At 45.1% G+C, this 20353-nt stretch overlaps 1 protein-coding gene across 2 annotated transcripts in view; it reads right to left on the reverse strand.

Annotated features, from left to right (window-relative positions):
• Positions 1 to 786: 786 nt before the first annotated feature.
• The window catches only part of Ypel2 (yippee like 2), a 59490-nt gene continuing 39923 nt past the window's right edge, over positions 787 to 20353 (reverse strand). Inside the window, exons 2-4 of one of the 2 annotated variants that reach the window (XM_028772460.1) lie at positions 10384 to 10427; positions 9213 to 9321; positions 787 to 5090 (exon numbers count right to left, since the gene is read on the reverse strand). In XM_028772460.1, the coding sequence (XP_028628293.1) occupies positions 5001 to 5090; positions 9213 to 9321; positions 10384 to 10427 (243 nt within the window). In that variant the 3' untranslated portion in view covers positions 787 to 5000. Of the gene's footprint in view, positions 5091 to 9212; positions 9322 to 10383; positions 10428 to 20353 lie in introns of those variants that run through there. The other variant, XR_003712017.1, reaches the window with a different exon arrangement.

Genomic DNA, 20353 nt, shown 5'->3' on the forward strand with positions numbered 1-20353 from the left:
ATGAGTTCACTCCTGTGGTTTTTTTTTTTTTTTTTTTTTTTTTTGAACAGGATTTCTCTATGTAGCCCTATCTGTCCTGGAACTCTTCGTAGACCAGACAGGCCTTAAACTCTGCCTACTTCTGCCTCCTGAGTGCTAGGACTAAAGGTGTGTGCCACCACGTCTAGCCCTCTGAAGTAGTTCAGAATACAGAACACGTTTGCACAGGCATGGATTCTAGTATAATGTTGATTCTTAAAAAAAAAAGGCACCAGTAAGTTTAAGTGCATATTACTGTAATTTCAAGTGACTGTTTATTCAAGATTATATGCCTATAAAATATAAACAGCTGGATTATTACAGTGACAGATTTGCTAGTGCTTGTAATCTCAATTTAATACTTGAACCAGATTTTATTTTTATTTTTTTCACGTATTGCAACAGGTATGTATTACACGCCCACTGTCAGCATGCACTCTTCCTAATGCAATCTTATATCAAAGACAATGACGTCAGCTAAGCTCTTAGACTCTTAGATGGGTCATGGCAGAGATAACTGGGTAAAGGTCATTTTGCACTTCTGATAGCTAAAGCCAGGAGAAACGTGCAGATGAACAGGAGACCTGAGATTCATTCATCAACTGGCTTGCTGTCCTTAGGGGAAATAACCTTTATGGTATCATCTAACAGGTCTGTGCCCAGTGTTAGACAGATGGCCTCATGCAGGACTCCCAATAATATAAATGTTAAACGTCAAGATATATATACACACACTGTATCAAAAGAAAACAGATGTTCTCCCAAGAGTTAGTATTTGAAAACTTTATTTTCTCAAATGAGCACCAACACAGATCAGCAATGACAGAAATAACGCACTTCTTACTAATACTGAATTATATACAAATACCGGAAGGAGGTGAAGACAAATTATTAAAAAACAATTGCCTTTGTTATTGAAGCAAAGTGACCTGGGGAAAAAAGATTCCCACCCAAGAAAGGAAAAAAGAAAAACAAAAGCAATCCCAAACCCAACAAATACAGTTTGTAAACACAGACAGACAAATTCATGGTACACAGTCTCTGCAGGCTGGGAAAATGAAACTGACTCCTGTTCTCACCAAACCATGTAAGACACTGTACAGATCTAAGCCCAGGAGGACGCCTTTCTGGCACATTTCATGGCTGTATAGTAATTTTATTAATCAAACACGATTTTTAAAACAATCTTTCCCAGTCATAGAACTAGCATCTCCATTGAGGCAGATTTTTTTTTTAATACAAAAGTTGTGTTCAAGATTTGATTTGCCAGCCTCTGCCTGAACCCCAAGCAATCTGACCTTAAAAAAAAAACAAAAGCTATTAAAGTTTAAAAACAAAAGTTATTAATGTCCTTTTAACCTAAACTCTAATATGACATGGCTTCTAGAACAACCAGAGCCCTGGGATGTGAGGCTGGTCTGCTCTCATCTCAGAAGCAGGCTTCACTCTGGCTTATCCTCACAGACTGGCTTCACTGGCTGTAGAAGATGAACACACAGACGAAGAGGAACTGGCCACAGCTCCACACTCGGAAAGAAAAGCTTGCTTCGGACTGTTGGTCCACTCACACATGGAAACCAGAGAGGGAAAACTCTGTGCCCAAGGTGTAAACTGTAGTTCATAGTGTCCTCAGTAGGAAAGGAAACAGAAAAGTGAAAGACAGACAGACAGACAGACAGACAGACACACACACACACAGACACACACACACTCAGTCTATTCCAATTTCTTGGAAGTTCTCTCAACTATAGCAATTACTCTTAAGTTGTTACTACTAAGCTTGTTTCTTTTCTAGCCAATACTGGGCAAGAAAGTATCAGTTCACAACCTGGTAATTTACTAGTCTGTTCTGCTGGGTAAAAATGCAAACAGAAAACTGCAAAAATGTTTTAAAGCCTCAATCCATCTTATAGTGACAGATCCTTAAAGAAAAAAGTATCTTGATGATTATTCTTTCCCTTAAAATATACTCCAAGAAACACAGAGGAAGCTATAGAATTGAAAATAAAAGTGCTCTCAGGGGATCTGAGAATACAGCACCAAATATATTATTTAAAAAATTAAATATTATTTACAAAAGTATATTTCACAAGCGACTGTATATATATATGGAAATCTTATTATAAAGGGGACACTTCTTTTGTACACATTGATCCACCAGCTAAGATTTTGACTTTATGTACATGATCTGTCATAGGAGCTGGGCGGTACTCACCCAGAACCGGCTGAGAGCCGGTAAGCATCAAGCTATACTTGACTCATGTTGACCTACTCGTCAGCAGCCTGGGGGAGATATGGAGGTGGGGTGGGGTGGATATATCCCAGGGTGGCCAAGGCCCGGTCACCCACAGTGGCACAGGGCAGATGGAACAAGCTGGTCAGCTAGACTTCAATTCAAAATGAAGGTAGCTGGCAGCTGAGGTACAGACCTTTAGGCCTTCCCTTTCTCCTCTCTTCTGCCCTTGCCTACCCCTGCCCAAGTTCACCCAATCAACTTCCCATTCCCTGAACCTATATGGAGTGAAGGGATGAGGTCTTTGGTTATGCTGAGTCAATCATTTGATGAGGAAGAAAAAAAAAAAAAGAAAGAAACTGACCGAGGCGTTGGGTGCAGGAGTTCTGCCGCTCAGCCGCGGCCTTGCTAATACTGAGAAGTTAGGCAGACAAACTGTGAGTGGTCAGAAGAAGCACTTTTGGTTTTACCGTCAGAGGGAAACCTGATGAGTTTTAGTCTCACCCCCAAAACTTGTAGTTTAAGGACCCTGCCCCTAGGACAAACAGTGGCACACTGGTCTCCTTTCTCTACCCCGTGAGATTCCAGGGCACCACAGATCCAGTTTCTACATGTCACTAACTTTAGTTTTAAAGAAACTACCTAGGTTTCACCCCCACCCCTAACCTAAAAAAAAAAAAAAAAAAAAGGACTTGTAGTATATTGTAGTATATAGCTAGGTATTCCCTGAGCAAAGGGTCTAATCAAATCTTTAAATGAAGGCCACATCCAACAGGATAAAGGAGTGGGGACAATGACTCTCAGAGCTGGCAAGCCAGCTTAGGAATGTGCAAGTGGAAAAATGTGTCACTGACAACTTGAGCCCGGGAGCCACGGGTGGTTTTTCTGGAACCAAAACCCAATCCCCGTGCGTCTTAGCCGGCCTTGCAGTCCAGTGGCTGGGGTGTGAGGCAGAGCTAGTCTTCCAGGGCCCAGGACAAGCAGACTTGAGAACAAAATTCTGTTTCTAGGAATCCCTTTGTGCCCCAGAAGGCAGGCAGTCTACTGAGCTGGCTGGCTTTCTACTGCCCTGACAAGTCTCAATTTGTCCATTTCCAGATGAGGACATGCGGGACAAAGCCATGCCACCACAGCTCTCTCCTTTTGGGAATTTTGTTCTGCTGAAGATGTGAACTGATGTTCCTGGTGGGCTGCGCTAGCCTTGGTTAACCTATGCTACAGGTTCTTTTCTCCGTGGGTGCACTCTCTTGCTCCCTCTTCTCTTGGGCTTTTTTTTTTTCAGAGGTGAATTTATTGGAGGACCAGCCTAGTTAGAGACGTAAGATGCTGAGAAGTACCTAAGACGCCCATATTTTAACATTATTTTCTGCCTAAGAAATGAAATTGATTCAAAGGAGTTTCGGCCATGATCCACATAATAGCTGGTTGCTGCAAAACAGCCTTCACAGTGTTGATTAAATACAATAAGTTCTTTTTCATTTCAACATACTTACAGGGATTTTTTTTTCCCTCCCAATCCCTAACTCAAGGAAGCTTGGTAGGGTGGGTAGGAGTAATAATGAATCTGTAATCCCTCCCACTGCTGGACCCAGACTGTCAAAAGAGGATGTCTCTCCACATAGAACATTCGGGTATCAGAATGGAAGCTTGAGGGATAGAATCGTGGATCTTTGATTCCCAGGTTAGGGTGACGGAATTTGAGGGAGGGAAAAACCCAAAACCCAGAAACACTATGTGCAAAGAATTGCTGGTCCCATGGAAGCTACTGACCATCCGATGAGGAAAGACGTGCCAAGCCTGTGATGGCTCAAACCAGAACTGTTCCTCCTGGAACCTCACCTCTGCCACATTACTCTTGTAGAACTGCTGACTGGTTCTCAATTTTCACACTTCCTGCTTGCTATCAGGAGCTCCCAGGCTACAGCAACTCTTCTGTTCCTGGTTCTCCTCCATTACTGATTTTACTGTGCTTCAGGCTAAAAGGGACATTTGCAGCTTGCATCTTTCCTTGCAACCTACAAGAGCTAAGGAGACCAAGAAGGTGACTGCCCAGGAGGGGGGATGGCACAGTCACTAAACCCCCAACACCCTCCCCTCACTGTAGCAGGACCTTCTCCAGTCCAGGTCCAGAATGCCAGGGTCTTGCCCTGTCAGCTAGAATCAGGGCCACTTCTTGTGCTAACTGCTGTCCTGACACGTCTGATGCTAGGGCAGGAGTTTGTCATCAGAGAGAACAAAAGCCATGAGGTATTTTTTTTTCTCTTTGTCCTTTTGAAGGAGTCAATTATTTCAAGCCTAAGTTACCAGGTCTCCAAGAGAGTACAGTATTGTTCCACCTTCCTGCCCCTTCCCCAATCCTAGGACTCTCAGGTTCACCTTTGCTGTTCCTCATGCCCATGTGCTACTGCTCTGACAGGCCATTAGGCAGCTCTCATGTGGGCAGGGGGTCCCCCTTTTCAAGGCGCGCTGCCACCACCCGGCCAAGGGTCCATTCCGCTCATAACTGTTTTCAGCCAACACTAGAACAGAGAGATCAACTCACAAACAGATACAAAGCAAAGAGACAGAGAGACAGTGATTTAGAGGCCAGTCACCAAAAAAAGATGACGCCAGGGTGGGAGGATGCCCCCTGATGGCCAGACCCCTAAGTAGATGGAACCGAGTGTGTTCAGTCACTCTCTCACGCTTGGGTAGAATGTTCAGTTGGGTGGCATTCACGTGGATGCTGGACCGGGTAGATGCTATCAGGTCAGTCCCAGCCATTGTCCTTGATCATGTGTGCTAGTTCAATGATGTATTTGCCTTCTTTATATTTCTGACTGCTTTCAAAGGCATGTTCCTATAAAACAGAGGAAGAGAAAAAAAAGACAGCGAGTGACTGAAGGCAAAGATGACTGCTGAGACACGGAAAACATCGGTAGGGCTGATGACAGGCACCTGGACAGCCATCAGGTTTGCCAAACACCCCAGCACGCAAGCATCCCGAGTTCCTGCTGTTAACAGCACAACTGAGGGACATCTGGGCTTCCTCAGTATCATGACAGGATTTATTTGGATCATTCCTCTTTTAAACGTTTGTTCAAGGTCAGCATCCCAGTAAGTTCTTTCCCAGCTACTCAATCTGAAATCCCAATTTCACCTGTGGCCGGGCATGCCACAGCCTTCTCTTCTAGTCAGCTTCCCTTATCTCTAGTCCACTTTCTGTTGCCTGTGATGCAGTAAGAACTTGAAGCAAAGCAGAGATGTTCTTGCTTTGCACACTGCTGTACTCCTAGAAGACTAAGATAACAGGCCTTTAGTAAACAGACCAAAGGCAGCTACTGAATCTGGAAGCCAATTTGGGAGCACTAGAGTTGAAGACAACCTTGGTTTCATATGAAGTTTCTTGGTTTCTTTTTTTAAAAAAGAAAAATAAATCCTGACAACATGGCGCACACCTTTGGTCCTAGCACTTGGGAGGCAGAGGCAGGCGGGTCTGTGTGAGCTCCAGGCCATCTAAGGCTACAGAGTGTTCCCTGTCTTCAGCTGATGTTCACACACACACATGAGCTCTTTAGGAAACTGGGAATTCTGAAGCTTACTAGAAGTCTGCCTTACAGACATTTCATGTTTCTATGTTATTTCCATGAGTTTCTAGGAACACAGAGAAGCCTGGTTGTCATCTTAAGGCATACTTGTCATGCATAAGTAGGACAGCAAGAAAAACCAGTACTGAGGCCAACCAGGTCCTATTTTTTGTTCTCGATGTTTCCACATCAGGTGAATCAGGTGCTTCTCTTTCACTGCCTTTCTCCAGGGAGACACTGCATGAACCCCGGAGCTGCAGAACCTCCTCCCACCCCACCCTCTCTACCTTCCTGGCAGGTCGCTTCTACCCCTGTGGAGCCTCTCAGTGGGTCCTACAGAAAGCCATCCTGCCCGATATCTCCATGCAACGAGGAAGCACACAGACATTTATGCATTATCCCAGAGCACGGGTCCCTGGAGTCACTCGAGTAATGACAGAGGCACAAGCAGTAGACAAGCAGCTCTTCTGGCTGAACCGAAGATTAGTAAGAAAACGAATCCTACTGTTAAGTAGGTTCCGACAAAATATTGATATGAACTACGGCTTTTTTTTTTCCTTTGGTTTTCAAGACAGGGTCTCTCTGTGTATCCCTGGCTGTGCTGGAACTCAGAGGTCAGCCTGCTTCTGCCTCCCAAGTGCTAGGATTAGAGGCCTGTGCTACCACCACCCAGCGGGCATTACTAGTGAACTACAATGTCTATTTCATAACCTGGGGGCTTTGTGTTTTAGAACAAGAGTTCAGGCTTAAAGTTGTCTTGTTGAGTGAAGAATCAATCTACAAAGTGAGGAGGAAGAGGGGAGCCAGGAGACCAGAGAATGTGCACACAACTGTGGAGTAAGCAGAATTTCCCTGATACTTCATTGTTCCCCTGGCACTGTGTGAGAGTGTGAGTGTGTGAGTGTGTGTGTATGTAAGAGAGGGAGAGGGAGAGGGAGAGGGAGAGGGAGAGGGAGAGGGAGAGGGAGAGGGGGAGAGAGAGAGAGAGAGAGAGACTGTGCTATGATTTGAGACTAAGACCTGTTGTGCCTGTGTTTTGGGCAGAAGTGGAAAGTAAAAATACTAGAGTGGGGGGCTGGAGAGATGGCTGAGCAGTTAAGAGCACTGACTGCTCTTCCTGAGTTCAATTCCCAGCAACCACATGGTGGCTAACAACCATCTGTAATGGGATCCAATATCCTCTTCTGGTGTGTCTTAAGATAATGACAGTGTACTCACATAAATAAATAAATAAATAAATAAATAAATAAATAAATAAATAAATAAATCTTTAAAAAAAAATAAAAAGAATACTAGGGTGAGTTTTCCTCGGGTACCAAGGGGCATCTCTGTAATCCCGGCACTGGTAAACAGAGGCAGGAGGAAGCAGTAAAGTCTGGGCTACACACCCGTTTCCAGCCATCCTGTGATACATCCTGTGATACAGAAGAAAAGCAAAGCAAATCCACCCACCCACTGGCATCTGTGACAGTGGCACTGGACTCCAGCAGGAAGAGTCAGTAATCTGGGTCAGTCTCTGAAACTGTTCACTTAACCAACTGATTAGCTACTCAGTCAGTGTCTATGGCTGTGGCTCTCAACCTATGGGCCACAACCTCCGTCTCCAAAAATATTCACATCACCCTTCATAACAGTAGCAAAATTACAGTTATAAAGTAGCAACAGAAACAATCTTATGGTTGAGGGTCATCACAACCTGAGGAACTGGGTTAAAGAGTCACAGCGTTAGGAAGGTTGAGAACTACTATAGGATTGTTCTGTAGGTTCATAAAAATACCAAAACTAAGGAGAACAGAGTTGAGTGCATTAAGGCCATCAACATGAGCCATCAGGCTGGGCAGTGGTGGCGTACGCCTTTAATCCCAGCACTTGGGAGGCAGAGGCAGGCGGATTTCTGAGTTTGAGAGTTTGAGGCTAGCCTGGTCTCTACAGAGTGAGTTCCAGGACAGCCAGGGCTACACAAAGAAACCCTGTCACGAAAAAACCAAAAAAACAAAACAAACAAACAAAAAACATGAGCCATCGGACCCTTCCCCACTGTCTTCCCATCATCATGATGGGAGTGGATTGCCATCTTTTTCCCCTCTCCTGATGCCGAGGATCAAACTCAGGGCTGCTAGGCAAGTGCTCACTAGGGCACTCGCTCCCATGAAGTTTCTAGGCAACAGCTTTTTATAAAATTGTCAGATCACTGAACCTGAACCTCAAGCAACAAATGAAACCAGCCAATCAGGGTTATCTCTTCCTCTACTCCAACATGTCAGTGGATGAAGCAGCCCAGGATCAACAGTAGAACTGTGTGATCACATGGTGGTGCGTACCTGTAATTACTGCTCATGGGGGGCTTAAGAGAAAGGACCCAATTCTCAGGCCAATCTGGCCCTTAGCAAGACTAACACCACCACCACCACCACCACCACCACCACCACCTCACAGCCCTATTGTTTCTAAATTTATTTCCCTGTAATAAACTTTATTATTTTTTAAAGAGATTTTATTAGTTCCCCAGCAAGGCCAAGTTCCTTCTACCACCTTCTCCCAAATACTAAAATCACAGTATTTTACTTGCACAGTTTGCACCTCCATGCCCAAGTGGCACTGTATTGATTAGCACCGAGAAGGCTGAGCGTGAGGGCATAAAGCCAGCTAAGAGACAGAGCCCCATTGGAACCTCATTCCGCTGCTTAGACAGCATTTGAAAACTAGCTGGCAGCTGTGGGAGCATTGATCCTACTTTTGTAGAGACCCAAACCCAGCTAGTCAGTTCTGACTGTTGTTGGTTGGCTGGCTGACTGGCTGTTTACTGACACAGGGTCTCATGTCGTCCATCTGGGTCTGCCATCTTCCTGTTTTAACCTCTTAAGATTATAAGTGTGTAGGGCCATGTCTGGACAACTAGTGTTTTTTATGTATATATGTACATATCTGTTTATGTGTACATGTGTGTGTTAGCCAGAGGATAATGTCAAGTGTCTTCCTCAGTTACTTCCTTGAGTGTCTCTCATTGAATCGGGAGCTCACCGACTGGCTAGACTGGCAGCCTCAAGGATTCTCCTGGTCTATGCCTACCCAGCTCTGGGATTACAAACATGTAATGCTGCACCCAGCTTTTTCCAAGGGTGCTGGGGATCAGAATTCATGTCCTTGTGTTTCTAGACAAGCACTGCTGACTGAGCTGTCTTCCGAGTGTTGTTACAGAGTAAGGGTTCAGGAGATGCTTTAACGGCCCTGTTAATAAATGTGTATATGCACTCCCACGGAAGCACTTCCAGGACACATGAAGGGATGAGCCAGGAGGTATGAGCACACACGGCTGAAGGCAGCCTCTGGCATTCCTTAACCAGGAGGCCCTCTGCTATCTATCCCCCTCCCCCCAAGCTCTCTTCTGTACTTACATATTTCCAGCCCAAAGTGGTTTTGCAGTTTTCACAGTAAATGTCTGCAACGGCATGTAGTCCTGTTAGCAACACCCGCTCTTCTGCAGGCCCACAGCCCACATTAACTCTATGCCAAAGACAGAAAGAGAGCGAGCGGGTGGTTAGTCAGAAGGATAAACAACCATTAGTCATTCAAGCTAAGCTTCTGGCAAAAACTGACTGGACAAGGCTACTCCCAGGGAAGCCAACAGGGAGAAAAAACTGGTCTAAAACTGAAATGAAAAACATCCATCTCCTCAAAGGTAACCACATGGAAATGTCTCAGTGGGAATAAATCCTAGATCTGCAAGATTCAATTCTGTGGGTTGACCAAAATAGCACTGGATGACAGTTTGCTTAAGATTTAAATTTTCTGACACAAATTTTTAATCTTGTAACTAAAGAAAATTCATATTCATTTACTTGTCGATGGGGTGGACACATGCATGGGGATGGGTTCTCTCCTCCTACAGTAAGCTTAGATTTCTAGCGATCCAACCCCATGATGCCAGGCTTGGCGGGACTGCCTCAGCCATCTCCCTGAGTCTTCAAACTGAAAGGGAGGTTCACAGCCTTTATACAGGTCCACAGGACTAGAGGATGCCTAAGATGGTGAACACGACCATGTGTTTCAGTCCTCATCATAAGGAGGAGTGAGCCTTGAGTATCACACATGCTTTACAGAACAGATTTCAAGGAATGTGCTACATTTCCTTTCACAGTTTATCAGATGTCTGTGAGCTCTGTCTTCCTATCCCAGTCAGAGGCTGTGAATCCCATGACCATGGTGACAACGGGCTGTGTCGACATCCTCTGCAGAAGGGATGAGACTCTTCCTAAGCCTTCCCCCCAAGGCCACCGCCCCCATCACAAATCTCAGGTCTGGTTGACCTCCATGCTGAAGGAGTCTTCCCCGGGGAAAGAGCCAGTGCTGGGGACACTGTAGTGAGTATAGTATTTTTAGTTGGAGATGCTGTCAACACAATTTCCCCTAAGGTAACTGACTATCAGTTGTTAATGGGAATGCCCTGAGGGATTTTATTATTATTAATATTACTAAGGCAGAGGTCACTACTGAATCAAGGGAGTACTTTCCCTGCCCCTCAAGACTTGCACCCAATAAACAGATGCCCCAGTCAGAGATACTCACACTGAGTTGAAGAGGTAGGCTCGCCCTTGACTTCCCTGGAAGGACTGAAATACAAGAAGACAAATAAATAGTTAAGACATCTATGTTACTTATTTGGGAAACTGACCCCAAATCACAACAAACTCGACCTTCCATACAGAAGGGAACATGCAGCCAGCAACGAGTTTGTCTAGCTGGCAGCTGGCATGAGGTGGGAGGTGGTGAAGATGGAATAAACAGTTCAGAGATCAAGGCATCCCACACACTCGGGCTATTTTTACCACCTCAGGTGACTTGAGGGGCAAGGGTACAGATACAAGAGAGTAGCCAGGCTGGAAAGCTATGGCCAACCTGGGACACACTGAGAAAGTTGATCTTTATTTAACAACACAACTCTAGGTAATTAAATACCCCTCCGTTCTTGACATTGCCTGACAATTCACTGGGAAAATTAATCCACACTATCTCTCCTGGTTTGACCTGACATTAGCTCTCTGTGCTGGCTGTCGCTTCACATAACGCTAGGCATGGGAAACCAGTACGGACATTTTGGATTGTCCTCTTCTTCCTCAGACCCCAGCACAAGAGCCTGCACTCATTACTTGCCTTGTTCCTGGTCAGTTCCATCTGCCACAGCAGTTCTAGTCCTAAGTGGAGACCCCAGGACTCCTCTTCTGCTGTGTAAGTGGTCTCAATGATGCCCACTGAGCAGAAGCCCCATTTCACCCTCTAGCTTGTCAGTGGCAGAGGTGACAGGATGGGACAGAAAGGAGTCAGGGCTTGCGGTGCAATCTGGCATCTATCCCCATTCGCACAGGTTTCCTTCCCTCCTCTGGTCTCACTGAGCCGTCTGGCCGACATGAGTCGGCCATGCTCTGCCTTGCTGCTTGCATTTTTAATGTGGTATGACAATTGTATCCCAATTTAACTTCCTAGTCAGCTCTGGGGGTGTGGGGGGAACCAGTATAAAAACAGACAAGGAAACAAGGAACTCTGAAGAAATCTGGGGCGTCTAGCTGACAGATGACTAAAAGCACCAGATGGGTCTCAGATCACTGTGCCTAGGGCAGCCATTCTGTCTTCAGGGTCGATGCCTCTGGCCAGAGAAAGGCAGACTTCCTGTGGAGAAGCTGCTAAGGAACAGCTGGATTGCTGGATGCCTTCCTGCCCAGGTGCAGCTTAAGGAGCAAGCAGATACTCACCAGCTGCTGTCTAGACCTGAACCATATTTCTTAGGACAGCCCAGGGAGCCTAAGACCTCCCAGGCACAATGAAGCTGCTCTGGGGACCATAATCTCTCAAAATGAACACAAAGGTCCCATGACAAAGCCTAGACATGACACAGACTGCTCTCTTGCTACTTACTTCAAGGCTGTGCCCTATGCTCTAGCCCGGGCCTGACTGCCTGCAATGGCTAACTTCCCCAGCTTTGCCCACCCTGTTCTCTGGCCTTCCGAGGAAGACACACAAGAAGCACCTGTGTTCCAGAGGCTCCTTGTTCCACTGTGCTTTCCTTTTTCCATGCATCTGGATTTAAATTTTTAAATCAAATTCCTTCTCTATGTTGTGAGTCCAACAGGTATGGCTCACATCCTCAGGATCTCCCCAAACCCCGCACCGTGTGACTCTGGCACATAATAATTGCTTATTTTTATTTTGAAGAATCTCACTAGGTATCCCTGACTGGCCTTGAACTGACAAGCTATCAAATGCATTTACACAATGATTTCCAGAATATCACTTAGCATCTATCTGTAAAATACAAACTTCTGATTATGGGCAGGTGTGCACTTGGGTAGGATCAAAAAGTCATGTGCCACACTGCACCTGGCCCACCTCTCAGTTGGTTGAGGCCAACCTAGTCTACATAAGAGTGTTGCAGGCTAGCCAAGGTAACATAGTGGGGCAAAAACAAAGGGCAGAGGGTACCGATTATTCACCCAACTCCAAGATTTCCTTGGGCTTCCAAGTCTACCGTCCCCCCCTCTGCTCTTTGTGACTTTCTTGATTATGGCTCCACAGGAAAACCCTGCTTTCTGTCACTCAAACATGTAATTTTTCTTGTTAGGCTTTTTACTCACAAGTATTTACAAAATTTAAGATGTATTTTATTTATGTGTATGTATCCAAGTTGGTGCCCAGAGGCTGGAAGAGGGTGTTAATCTCCTGGAGCTAGAGTTATAGAAGGTTGTGAGTGAGCCATCTGATGTGGTTGCTGGGGAACCGAACCCAGGTCCTCTGTAAGAGCAGCAAATGCTCTTAACCATGGAGTTGTATCTCCAGCCTCTAGCATAGTTCTTTCAAAAATTATCCATGCTGTATTAAAACCCAGTTTATTCCTTTTCTTTCCTTTGTGCCAGGGTTTCATAAAACCCAGGCTAGCCACAAACTCCCTACACAGTAGCTGTCCTGCCTCCTGTCTCCAGCGCTCAGGGGCCGAGGCAACAGCACCCTACCCTTTTCTGTGTTTTTGTGTTTGAAGAATGATCAGAGCTTAGTGTGGTGTCACATACATTTAATCTCAGCACTTGGGAGGCAGAAGCAGGCAGACTTCTGAGTTTGAGGCCAGCCTGGTCTACAAAGTGAGTTCCAGGACATCCAGGACTATACAGAGAAACCCTGTTTCAAAAAAACCTAAAAACAAAACAAAACAAAAAAAATGGAATGATCAGAGTAGCCAGTCATGGTACATGCTTTAATCTTGAAGGTGGATCTCTTGGGGGGTGGGAGTGGGGTCTGAGGCTAGCCAGAGCTACAAAGCAAGACCCTATCTCAAACAACACCCAAACAAAAAGATTAGAAAGGATAACAAGGCAAAAACAACTAGTAGTCAATGTATAAATGTATAAAATGACCAAACAGTAAAATCGTCAATAACATGAAAAGTGATATAAAATAAAATAAAGCAATGTAAAAAAAATTTAAAAGTTTATTTATGAATATAGATATTTTGTCTGCCTGTATGTCTGCACACCAGAAGAAGCACTGGGGTTGTGAGCTGTCATGTGGTTGCTAGGAATTGAACTCAGGACCTCTGGAGGAGCAGCTGGAGCTCTTGACCACTGCACCATCTCTCCAGCCCCATATAAAATTCTTATGTTCACAACAAATACACTTCATAGCAGTGCATTCATGGAATCCATGCACATGGACATTAAAAGGACGCTCGAACTTTGCTGAAAAGTCACTTGCACTGGGGATGGCCATCTGCTCCAGCGAGTTGCCTAGGAGTAACTACCGCCAGTCTGACCCAGATTAAAGTTCCTAGAGAGCAGGGGCAGGCAAGGATGGATGGGTAAAAAAAACTTTCTTCTTAGGCTCAAAGGTGGCTCACAGGTATGACAGGACAGTGCCTCCAGGCATGTTTGGTGAGAGTCTGCTGGTAGAAAACCAGGTCCTGTCAAGGGGGTTAGATGCAAGCAGAGCTGTTCTGATGGGAACACTTCCTCAGGTAAGCCCACAGATGCAGCATCTGCGGCCCTGTTTCCTCAGCCTGGCACTCATAGCCAGATGCATTTTTTTTTTTTTAAAGGCAGAAGTCTGGACAGTCTTCTACCGTGGCTTCCACTGCCCTGGGGACCCTGCCAACTCAACATTTATGATGAGAAAAACAGACACTGAGAACAACAGGCTTCTTGCAAATAGACACAGACAAGAATAACCCGGCTGGGCCACTGTATCCTGTGGGGCCCAGCCTAGCCCAGCACAACCTGGCACAGCCTGGTGTTCCCCTGGGTGGGGGTGGTGCTGAGGTGGGGAGGCCGGAAGGGAGCTAAGGAAGCGACTGAAATGAAGCAAACAGAATTCAGACAGGAGATGCCGAACAGACTGTCAGACACATTTGTTTGCTGTCATTACTGCCTGGCAACAAGGCAGTTCTTTTCCATGTTGTGTGTCAACCAAGGCTGGTGTGCAGGCCTTCAGGAGAGGTTTTTTTTGTTTTGTTTGTTTTCTTTCAAGCCATACAAAACTTTTCTCCTATCCTTTAGGATACAGTACTAGTTGCAGGCCCAGCCCTTCCAGCCAGCTCAAAGAAACGGAAAGGGCTTTCAGTTTCCTGTTTGGTAGTCAAAACCATTCATTTCTGGCCCTGTTGGGAGACTGAAAGGCAGCAATTCCTTTTTTAAAGTAGAACTGCTGGAGCACGGTGTAGTGGTCCATATTTGTTAACGAGGCAGAGGAAGAAGGAATGCAGGTTCGAGGCCAATGTGGGATACATAGCAAGACAAATTTACCACTTGTGCGTACATTTTTTTTTTTTAGACATTTTAACCATTTTAACATCTCCGCACTCCGGGCAGTGGTGGCTCACGCCTTTAATCCCAGCACTTGGGAGGCAGAGGCAGGCGGATTTCTGAGTTCGAGGCCAGCCTGATCTACAGAGTGAGTTCCAGGACAGCCAAGGCTACACAGAGAAACCCTGTCTCGAAAAAAAAAAAATGGAGATGTATTGTACAGTTGGTAGCACTTTTTTCCTTTTCTTTTTCTTTTCTTTTATTTTGGTTTTTCGAGACAGGGTTTCTCTGTGTAGCTCTGGCTGTCCTGGAACTCACTCTGTAGACCAGGCTGGCCACAAACTCAGAAATCCGCCTGCCTCTGCCTCCCAAGTGCTGGGATTAAAGCCACCACTGCCCAGCCAAGACCCTGTCTCAAAATGATTAAAATAAACAGGCTTTGGGTTTGGGGTGGAGGGTAGCCGAATGCAGAGGTGTGGGGAGCAGGTGTGACCTCTGGGAATGGACTGAGCCCTTGATCATTTGAAGTATGAGGAGCTTTGTCACCCCAGAAGACGCAGGCTCCAAATCTGACAGTGCAGCTCTCGCTTAAGCTCTTCTTCTACATCTGTGGATGGAAATCACGCTGTTTACAGGGCAGTTAGAACAGTGAGCAGAATAAGCTGAGTCAAATCAGAAAGTTCCTATCTCACTGAAGGGTTCTCAGGATTCTGAGGAAGAAATTAAAAGCCTACTCAGTCATTCAAGTCCCTTTTTCTTTGGTAACTTTGATTTTCTTTCTTTCTTTCTTTCTTTTTTTTTTGGTCTTAAATAGTTTTTACGTGTTAAAGTGTTTTATATAAGTTTTCACAAGTGCATTACATCACTTGTGTGCATGGTGCCCAGAGGTCAGAAGAGGGCATCAGATCCCCCTGGAACTAAAGTTATGGATGGCTGTGCTCTATCATGGGGGTGCTGGAAGTCAAATCCATGTCCACCCTAAAAGCACCAAGTGCTTTTGACAGCTCAATTCTTCTCCACCCTCTCTCTCAGAATGACAAAAGGCAAAGCTTTGAAACTCTAGTGTCTTCATTCATAGAAAAGGAAAATGAGGTTAGTGAGTTCGAGACCAGCCTGGGATAGGAGATTTTGACTCAAAAGTACTTGAGACATAAAAAGGATGGATACATGAGTTAAATATAACATTCGGTGGATCTTAGTATAATCACAGGTTGTACAATCATTATCACTATCTAATTCCAGAACATTCTCACACTCCAAAAAGAAATCTCCCAGCACCAGCAATCAATCATCCTTCCTATCTCTTGCCTTTGGTAGCCAGGCTCATTTCTACCTCTATACGCACAAGGCTAATATTATACTTAAGAGCTGGTTAAAGCATCTCAGCAGGAAGGTTAGTGTTTGGGTAGAGGGACAAAGGAGATCTTTCCCTTGGAACTTTGGCTGGCGCCACCCGAGACCCAGCAGGAAACAGATGTGCATGTTATGAGCAAGGGTCAGGTCAGTCACTTTCATATTACTCAGTCTTATTCTTTTCTGTCTATCCTTAATGTCTACGGGTTTTCTAGTGTCACTGTAACTGGCTAGACGGGGAGCAAATACCACTAGATCTTGCCTAGACCTCATCCTTGATGAAGCACACGGCGAGGTGGAGGAGTTGGGAACTGTGAGCAATGCTAGAAACTGGCAGAATTAGAACACGAGTGTGGTTTAGCTAAGAGCAAGGATTTCTGCAGGGGACTTCTCCCATCGTCTCTATAAGAACCAAAGGGAATGGACTCACATGGAAACAGGGGAGACGAGTTAATTATAAAGGAATTTCCTGACTGTGATTTCCACACTGGGACATAGGTCACCAGGAAAGACAGGGATAAAATAAATTTGTATATCTTCATGACTTTCACATAGGGATCTATCACCTCAGTGGTGCTAAGTGTTACATGGTGTGATCCAAGCATCACCAACCCTCCCCCATCCCACCCCCACCCCCACAGAGGCAGAATTGATGTTGAGCTGAGTACCATGTGACCCAGAATTACAATAGAGAGGCTCTGTCAAACAAACAGAAGGAAAGGAATGCCTGCAGGATGGTCCCTCCTCCTTGCCTTTGGGTCTCATTTACCCTCACTGTCTTTAAGCACACAGAAGGTGGGGACTGGTTCTAAAGGAAGAAATATCTGCTGTGCACAGGAGGATTCAGGGCCTTGGGTGCTTCCATCCATTGCTGAAAACCAGAGTCTGGGATCTATGCCTCTTGATGTTGATTGAGACCTACCCCACACCTGCTGAGCCATGTGACCAGTAGTTTCAAGGCTGGGCCTGAGGACAGGTGATGCCCCTGCTCACAGTCATGTCTGCCTCGTGTTTGGTAGAGAGAATGCTGGCAGCTTTGTTGCCTAGGAAGCCTTGGACCAGCTCTCACTGGCTGCACATCCCTGGGTAAGTCACTTCTGAGCCTCGGGCACCCATATGCAGAAGGGTTTTGAAAATAGTGCCTACTCCATGATATACCAGACAAGAAGGATGGTGTGATAATTTAGTGCATGTGTGTATATAGTAGGCATGCAGCCTGCTCCATAGAAAGGCCTTTATTAGTGTTTTCTTTCATACAACCATAGCTTTTAGGGAGCTCACAATAGGCCTCCCAGACTCCCTTCCAAATTGCCTTTGCCCTCAGACCCCCACAGGCTCCTTCCTCAACTGTCCTAGGGCCTCAGACTTGGTGACTGTTGTTCTCTGCTGAACTAAAGGCAGGCTAAGCTCCCCAGTCTGTGGCAGTGGGTTTGAGTGGTAAATCCCCATGAAAACATAACTAGCCAGTGAGAAGACAGATGTTGCCAGCTCAAAGCGGTCCTCAGCCCCTCGCCTATCCCCAGAGAAATACTGACTGGCAAATGCTCAGTTTTCAGCTCCACAGAGTAGAGGACGCCCAAAGCAACACACCCTATCCCCCAGGACAAAAGGCTGGGGGGTCACTCTCACAAGGCCTGCTTAGGAAAGTTCTTTCCTGAACTGGCCACTGGGCCCTTTGCAATTCAAATATAAACTCAAAAACTTTTAAGAGAGTATTCATGTTGGAGCTCAAAGCTATCGGGCCTTTGAAAATAATTCAGAGTTGCTATTATCTAAAGATACTATGCTAAGTATAAATATCAATATTTACATTTCATAATATCAATTTAAAATATATTAAAAAAAAAAATCAAAATATCTGCTGACTTACATTTCAGTCTGCACTATTCCTGAAATCTATGGAGCATTTGCTAATGAAATATCTTTCCTTAGAGTCCTAAGGATAACTTTGAAGTCTGTGGTTAAAACCAATAGACTCCTAAAGAATAGGCTTCCAGCACCTTCCAAGGCTAAAGCCACATGCTCTACAGAAAAACAAAACAAAAATAGCAAACAAAAAACCCATGCTTTCTAAATATTTTTAGCAATCGATGCAGTGGAATTGCAGAGAGTTAAAATGCACGAGATGGCCGGGTGGTGGTGGCACACGCCTTTAATCCCAGCACTTGGGAGGCAGAGGCAGGCGGATTTCTAAGTTCCAGAGTTAGGCTAGCCTGGTCTATAGAGCGAGTTCCAGGACAGCCAGGGCTACACAGAGAAACCCTGTCTCGAAAAAAACCAAACCAAAAAAAAAAAAAAAAAAAAAAGCATGAGATTGAAGTGGTTAAAGCATTTGCTAAGTCTGATGACGAGTTCATTCCCCAGGTTACATGAGAGCTACACAGTAAGTTAAAATGTAGTAAAATCTTGAAAAAACAAAGAGGCCGGGGGATGTTGGAGGTTAAGGCTACACATAACAGTCATGGTTCACGCTGACAAGGTAACTTACTATATGCCAGGTATGATTCAGATTGTGATCTGAACACAATCCTCTGCAATATGATGAGAAAATTAAATTATCCCCACCCATCTACTTTATAGATACAGAAAACACAAAATGGTTCATGAATAAATAAGAAAACACTGAGCAAGGATCAAACAACACGTGAGAGACTCAGACAATTGGCTCTAAAGCCTGGAGAACTAAGATAGGGTAACAAGTGTATTGTATACATGACATCCTAAAAAGAAGGGACTCCAGAGTTACAGGCTACAGTGCATGTTATAGTTTAAGTAAAGCCCAGAGCCTGAAGGAACCTCCCAGCTCCCCACAGCTTGGGTAGGTCAAGGTCAGGATGTAATCCTATGGCTTCTGAGTCCCAAGATTTCCCTAGCAGGTGTTCACTGGAGAAAGCTGTCTTTTTAATGAACAGGGATGGGTCAATCTGTCAGAACTGGTGAAATCTCATAGGCTAGTCACATGCCTCTGCTCTGATGCCATATTTACTTAACGGTACAAATTTAATTATCTCGCTCAAGTGAGTTTACCTTCAAGGAAGATAGCACACAGTTCCCGCCTTCAGGATTAAGCACACCACTTCGAACTAATGAATTTGAATTCTGACTTACAGTCAGCTTCCAATGACTTTTGTTACAGTAAACCAGTTCAGCGTTGGTTCACGCTGAGGTAAAAAAAAAACCTCGATGTATGGGCCTACAGTGTTTAAGGCTGAGGACCACCCAGGGAATGTTCTGCACCCTGGACTAAAAACAGCTTTTCTAGCTCACTACTGAATGATTATTGCACAACACTTGAAATAAATAATTCAATGCTAAGTAAGAAGTTAGCTTTTAGCTTTTTTAGCTCCTTAAAAATCCTTCCCTTGGCAAAGAAGGATTAGAAGACTGTTTGGGACTTGTACAGCAAATGCTCCAGTAACTACGGTCCCCTGAAAGTCCGTGTAGTGGGCTGAGTGTCCTGGAAGCCCTCCAAACACATAGGCTTTTACCTTATTTATTTCATAGACCCACATGGTTCTTGCCTGAATCGCAACCAAATCTCAACGCTTTTTAGAGCAAACTCACTACCTTCTGAGTCAACCCATGTCACGGCTGATTGACCCTACACTGCCAAATTCCTCAAAGGAGCTAAGTGAGCCCTTTTCTCTTAGAGCCTCGCATCCTTTGCTGCTTTTATTCTTTGGGTCATCTATTTGAAGTTCTTGAATGTATCAAGCACCTATGGTCTGACACCCAGCAGTTTGGCTGGCACACATACTTTTAATCCCAGAACCCGAAAAGCAGAGGCTCTGAGTTCTAAGCTAGCCTGGTCTACATGGCTAGTTTCAGGCCATCCACAGCCAAATAATAAAACCGTGTCTCAAAATGTCTGTGTGTGCCTCTGTGTGTGTGTGTCTGTGTTGGGGGGGGCAGTTCTCTAAGCATAGAAGGCCTGGTAACAGAACTAACTAGTATCCTGTGATATCTGTACAAGGCTGAAATCTTCTAGGGACAAATTTCTTTCTCGGAACATTCTGCTGACACATGCTTGGGCGAGAGAGACTTAATCAGTGGTTTTATCACTTTGTCATGAGCTTTATGTGTCTCTGGTCTCCAGTTCCTCCTCTGTGCACTGGGAGGACAATGTCCACTTCCCTCCACTTATCCTTTCCATCTTTGATCCACAACTTGGCTTTCCACCTCCCTGCCCATGCTCTATGCGTCTGTGCCTCGTTTTCAGCCCTATATGCTCAATACCTCCTTCTCCTCCTGGAGACGCTAATCAACGAGCAAGGCTTTACTAAAGGTAACTGTGCTTCAGGTTGGTTCAAGCTAAAGAGGCTGATAAAAACGTTCTTTCCTGCTGTGGCAGCCGCCCAGCTTATACCATTATCAGCATATTCCCACCTCCAGCTTCTCCATTC

This window comes from Grammomys surdaster, unplaced genomic scaffold, assembly GCF_004785775.1.
Source record: "Grammomys surdaster isolate TR1022 unplaced genomic scaffold, NIH_TR_1.0 213, whole genome shotgun sequence".
NCBI lineage: Eukaryota > Metazoa > Chordata > Mammalia > Rodentia > Muridae > Grammomys > Grammomys surdaster.